At 39.6% G+C, this 6,000-nt stretch overlaps 1 protein-coding gene across 2 annotated transcripts in view; it reads left to right on the forward strand.

Moving 5' to 3' along the window:
* LOC115170716 (ras-related protein Rab-28) overlaps positions 1–4,423 on the forward strand; it is a 38,338-nt gene extending 33,915 nt beyond the window's left edge. The window contains exons 7-8 of one of the 2 annotated variants that reach the window (XM_029726949.1): positions 1,782–1,880; positions 3,786–4,423. In XM_029726949.1, coding sequence (XP_029582809.1) covers positions 1,782–1,874 — 93 coding nt within the window. In that variant the 3' untranslated portion in view covers positions 1,875–1,880; positions 3,786–4,423. The remainder of the gene's footprint in view (positions 1–1,781; positions 1,881–3,785) is intronic. The other variant, XM_029726950.1, reaches the window with a different exon arrangement.
* Positions 4,424–6,000: the final 1,577 nt, after the last annotated feature.

Below are 6,000 nucleotides of genomic sequence, written 5' to 3' on the forward strand. Positions count from 1 at the left end.
GGCGCGTCACCCTTCTTTACCCTTCGGATAGTGTCTTGAACGCACGAACGAAGCGCCGCTATTTGGATATAACTATGGATTATTTGGAACCAAACCAACATTTGTTATTGAAGTAGAAGTCCTGGGAGTGCATTCTGACGAAGAACAGCAAAGGTAATCCAATTTTTCTAATAGTAATTCTGAGTTTGGTGAGTACCACACTTGGTGGGTGTCAAAATAGCTAGCCTGTGATGGCCGGGCTATCTACTCAGAATATTGCAAAATGTGCTTTCACCGAAAAGCTATTTTAAAATCGGACATAGCGATTGCATAAAGGACTTCTGTATCTATAATTCTTAAAATAATTGTTATGTTTTTTGTGAACGTTTATCGTGAGTAATTTAGCAAATTCACCGGAAGTGTTCGGTGGGAATGCTAGTCACATGCTAGTCACATGCTAATGTAAAAAGCTGGTTTTTGATATAAATATGAACTTGATTGAACAAAACATGCATGTATTGTATAACATAATGTCCTAGGAGTGTCATCTGATGAAGATCATCAAAGGTTAGCCTTGCATTTAGCTGTGGTTTTGGTTTTTGTGACATTATATGCTAGCTTGAAAAATGGGTGTCTGATTATTTCTGGCTGGGTACTCTGCTGACATTATCTAATGTTTTGCTTTCGTTGTAAAGCCTTTTTGAAATCGGACAGTGTGGTTAGATTAACGAGAGTCTTGTCTTTAAAATGGTGTAAAATAGTCATATGTTTGAGAAATTGAAGTAATAGCATTTCTAAGGTATTTGAATATCGCGCCACCGGATTCCACTGGCTGTTCCTAGCCCACAGAGGTTAATCAACCAACCAACCAACCAACCAGGGCCTAGGTTTCAACCACGATGTCTGGTCTTTGCTGGCTCCCCAGTTCAGAACCTGCCCTGTTACTGGTACTCAATATCCAGGGCCCGTATTCATAAAGCGTCTGAGTTTTGCCTTTTAGATCATAATGAATTCGACGGGAGGGAACTGACCCTAGATCAGCACACCTATTCTGAAACCTTTTTTGAATACAAGCCCAGATGAGCTCAGTTGGATTTCTGACAGGGTTAGCTGTAAGATCACTTTCACTCAGAGACATCAACAAGTCAAGAATAGGGAAAGGTGCTAGCTATACCTTTCCTCATTGAAGATGTAACGGTTGATTTTAAAACTTCACATGGTAAAATGTTAGTAGAAGAGGAGCCGAGGACGCACACACAAACATTTGTGCAGACTAACGGCTTAAACTTAAAGAAAGTTAAATAAAAGTCTCACTCGCTACAATACTCCCAAATCTTTATTGAATGGATAAACCAATATTTGACACACACAATTCATATCTGCCTGGGAGTATTATAATATCTGAGTGTTCTTCATTTGTAAATGACAATTTTTCACAAATGTATTTTGGTCATGGACATTTTCCTGCGTAAATCCCGGTGCTTCTCATTTGTTTATTCTCCTGTTCAATCCATTTCTCAAGTTTCTTTTTCATTTTTCTCACTGTCACCTCCACGACCCTGTCTTCACCTCTCCCCATCCTGCATTCTAACCAACTGTACCTCCTGTCTGCATCTTTGTTTTCCTTCCTGTCCTCTCTCTCCTTTCCATCCACACCTCACCTCCTCTACCAACACGTCTCCCTTTTTTATCGCTTTATCCTGATTTCTTTCTCTCTCTCATTCTCTCTCTCTTCTCCCCCCCCCCCCCCCCCCCCCCCGGTTTTGTCTCCTTCCATCTCTCCGTTGGTGTGTGCTGCTCAGAGGATCGTGAAAGCTGAGCTGGTGGACTACCATCAGGACGAAGTCCCCGTTAGACAGGAGACCAATCAGAGCAAAATCTGTTTGGTTCAGTAGTTGGAAGTATGTCAACACACAGTCGCACACAGATATATTTTTCTCCTGAAATATACTGTATCTATTAGTGCCTGGTATAAAACCGCAAGACCCCTTATGAAGTGGTTGTGGTAGAGGTTGTATTTTAATTGTGGGAATTAAACTGGAACTGACAGCGTTTTAGCAACATGAAATCTAATTCAAATCTGTTTATATACACCCCTAGGTGTATAGAGAAGCGAGCACTTAGTAGATATGGTCATTTTCACGTTTTTGTACTTTCAAAGAATGTTTGAGAATACTGTAGCTCTGAATGGCAAGGGCACACCGGTCTGTGTAGAGTCCAGTCCTGGATAAGAGTGACAGGTTTTTATTCAGTTTTATTTACTGCAGTGTCTATAAATTGTCCAAACGCACGGCCGCTTTCCCACTCTATATTGCTATAGAATTTTCACAAATGCCTTTAAGGCATTTTAGCTTGCTAAGTAAATAGCTACATAAATGGATAAGTTAGCCTATTAGACACGTTATGACTGACTTGTGGTTATTGCCCTTGCTAGTTTGATTGTATTGATATTCCCAGCCTTAGTTACATTCTTCCGTTTTTGTCTAAAACATTGAGTCATCGAAACTGAAACATTGCATCCCAAAGGGCTGGAGGCAGCAAACAATGTACCAGGCCAGCTGTGATTTACAACCTGATAGCAATAAGTTTTGGTCTACCAAAAAAAGTATTGGTGAATTAGATATATTTATCACTCATTGAACTGCATCCATCTATTCTGCCAACAATGCCTTACTCTACATCATGTAATTTTTAGACAAACAACCTATTTTTAATACCTCTTACTTACTAACTAATAGTTGGATATTATGATTGTCTGTTTTCATATCTGCAAAGTAGTTAACGCTGTCAGTTCCACTTTAATTTAGTTATTAGTTAGTTTGATTATTAACGGAGAAAATCTTTGGTTGGTTTAGACTGGTCCTACAGTAGTTTGGCACAAACATTTTGTTGGAGTAATATATTTTATGTCGCATCATTAAGAGAAAAAACATGAAATGACACTTGTATAGAAGATGTTGCCAGGATTTCCCGACTATTTTAGTGGGCTGCATCAGTATGATCCAGAGAAGTGGGCTTGGCCCACGGACAGAGTTTGTGTCAGACTGACCTTTGTTTGACCTGTTTCTACGCTTGTGATTGGCGTTGAGCTGGCTGCATCTGCAAAAAGACTAGAGCAGATTCTCCATATTTTATTTTTACCACAACATTCATCCATTAACTTGTATACTTCAGTTTACGTGTTTTTCTGAATGTGACAAATGAAATGTATTTGAATTATATAAGTATGTTCTGGGGCCTGGGAAGGAAGACCTGGGGCCTGCTTTGTGATCCATAGATTTCTGAACTATGCAGGAACAAATTGCAAATATTTTGTAGTATCAATTAGGTACATTTAATCTTAAATTGTATATAATTAGTGTTTAAAGGTGCACTATGCAGAAATCGCTCCTCCATTTCCTGGTTGCTAAAATTCTAATAGTTTACCATATTTCAGTTTGTGACAAGATAAGATGGTATAGTGTAGAGAATCAATTGTACCTTCTAAACCGCTGTGAAATATATTTTCTATAACCCAAAGTATTGTTTCAGCTATTTGAAGCTGTTGTACAAAACTGAAAGTAAAAGACACGAAAACTCAATTTAGGAATGGAAGCATAGAAATAGCGCACATAGAACTGATATACCACTTCTTAGACTTGCTTTCAAGTAGAATCATAGATCAACATTTCTATGTGAATTTGGTCAGGTCGCCCAAAAAGTTACATATTGGCACTTTAAATCAGATGGATTTTCTAGTGTGGTGGCAGCTTTCTCATATTTTGCCTCTGTTTTATGTCTTTCTTTATGTCTGTGTGTTTCCATAGCGTGTGGTGAAGGCAGACATCGTGAACTACAGTCAAGAACCTGTGGCAAGGACAGTCAACCCCCCGCGCAGCTCCATGTGTGCGGTGCAGTGACCGCCTCTCTCCCGCACCTCCCCTCTTGCCCCTCCACAAACTGACTACAGCAGTGAGGACTTCTGACCAGCAGGCTGCCCCCAACACACTGGCCCATAGCCAAAGCAGGGGAATTGAGCCAGCTTGGTTTATTCTGCTGTACACACACACACACAGACACACAGACACACAGACACACAGACACACAGACACACAGACAGACAGACAGACAGACAGACAGACAGACAGACTCCTCCCTTCTCTCTCTCAACGCACAAGTCTTTAGAAAGGCTTTATATCAGTATTTCCTTTTTTGAGGGTTTTCGGGGTCATCGGATATTTTAAGATTTGAATGTGTGGATTTTTCTGTATGTACAGTTTGTATATGTAAAGGGACCCCACAGTATATTCCTGGCTTCAATACATTTAATATATTTTCATGAATGATTTCTTAAGTGGTTATCAGCTTTGGTTGCAGCATACATGTTTAAGCATGAAGTTATGCTGAAAGCAAATGGGCCCTCCAATTTTTCAGCAATATATTTTGAGCAACTGGTATTCTTTTGTAAAAAAAATTATTCTACTGTCTTCATTATTCAATTACCGTAAATTCCGGACTATAAGCCGCAACTTTTTTCTCAAACTTTGAACCTCGCGGCTTAAACAATGACATGGCTAATATATGGATTTTTCCCGCTTTCAATTTTTTTTTCTCCAAAAAAACACATTCTGTGACGTGCTCAGTTTTTTGGCGGCATGAAGCTTTCATTAGACCAATGAAATTGCCGAACGGGTTAAGGTCAAACAACTTTTTTGTTTACTGTTTAGATTAAATCGAGCGCTCTCAAACTTATTACGGTAGTCATTTTGTCACCCTCATCATGGCAAAGACACGGAGAAATGCATATGATGCAGCTTTCAAGTTGAAGGCGATTGATCTGGCTGTTGGAAAAGGAAATAGAGCTGCTGCACGGGAGCTTGGTCTTAATGAGTCGATGATAAGACGGAATTAGCAGCGTGAGGAATTGACTCAGTGCAAAAAGACAACTAAAGCTTACTGTTATTTTTAAATTTTTTGTTACAAGCCGTGTTTCGTTAAAGCCTATTTATTTTTGTTACAAGCCGTGTTTCGTTAAAGCCTATTTATTTTTGTTACAAGCCGTGTTTCGTTAAAGCCTGTGTAAAGTTCATTTGTTTGAATGTACTGGTAGGCACCTGCGGCTTATAGACATGTGCGGCTTATTTATGTTCAAAATATTATTTATTTTTTAATTCAGTGGGTGCGGCTTATATTCAGGTGCGCTTAATAGTCCAGAAAATAAGGTATGTATATTTCAACAAAAATTTAAACGCAACTTGTAAAGTGTTGGTCCCATGTTTCATGAGCTGAAATTAAAGATCCCAGAAATTGTCCATACGCACAGAAACGTATTTCTATCAAATGTTGTGCACAAATTTGTTTACATCCCTGTTTGTGAGAATTTATCCTTTGCCAAGATAATCCGTCCACCTGACAGGTGTAGCATATCAAGAAGCTGATTAAACTGCATGATCATTACACAGGTGCACCTGCTGCTGGGGACAATAAAAGGCCACTCTAAAATGTGCACTTTTGTCACACAAAACAATGGCACAGAGGTTTTGAGGGAGCATGCAATTGGCATGCTGCCTGCAGGAATGTCCACCAGAGCTGTTGCCAGATAATTTAATGTGCATTTCTCTACCATAAGCTGCCTTCAACGTTGTTTTAAAGAATTTGGCAGTAAGTCTAACTGGGCCTCACAACCGCAGACCACGTGTAACCACTCCAGCCCAGGACATCCACACCCAACTTCTTCACCTGAGACCAAACACCCAAACAGCTGATGAAACTGAGGATTATTTCTGTCTGTAATAAAGCCCTTTTGTGGGGGAAAACGTATTATTATTGGCTGGGCCTATGCCCCCCCAGACCCGCCTGTGCCCCTGCCCAGTCATGTGAAATCCATAGATTAGGGCCAAATGAATTTATTTCAATTGACTGATTTCCTTACATGGACTGTACCTCAGTAAAATTGTAGAAATTGTTGCATGTTGCGTTTCTATTTTTGTTCACTATATTTGGCATTTTTAACCTTAACAATGGACATTTGAGTATGTATTG

This window comes from Salmo trutta, chromosome 32, assembly GCF_901001165.1.
Source record: "Salmo trutta chromosome 32, fSalTru1.1, whole genome shotgun sequence".
Classification (NCBI taxonomy): Eukaryota; Metazoa; Chordata; class Actinopteri; order Salmoniformes; family Salmonidae; genus Salmo; species Salmo trutta.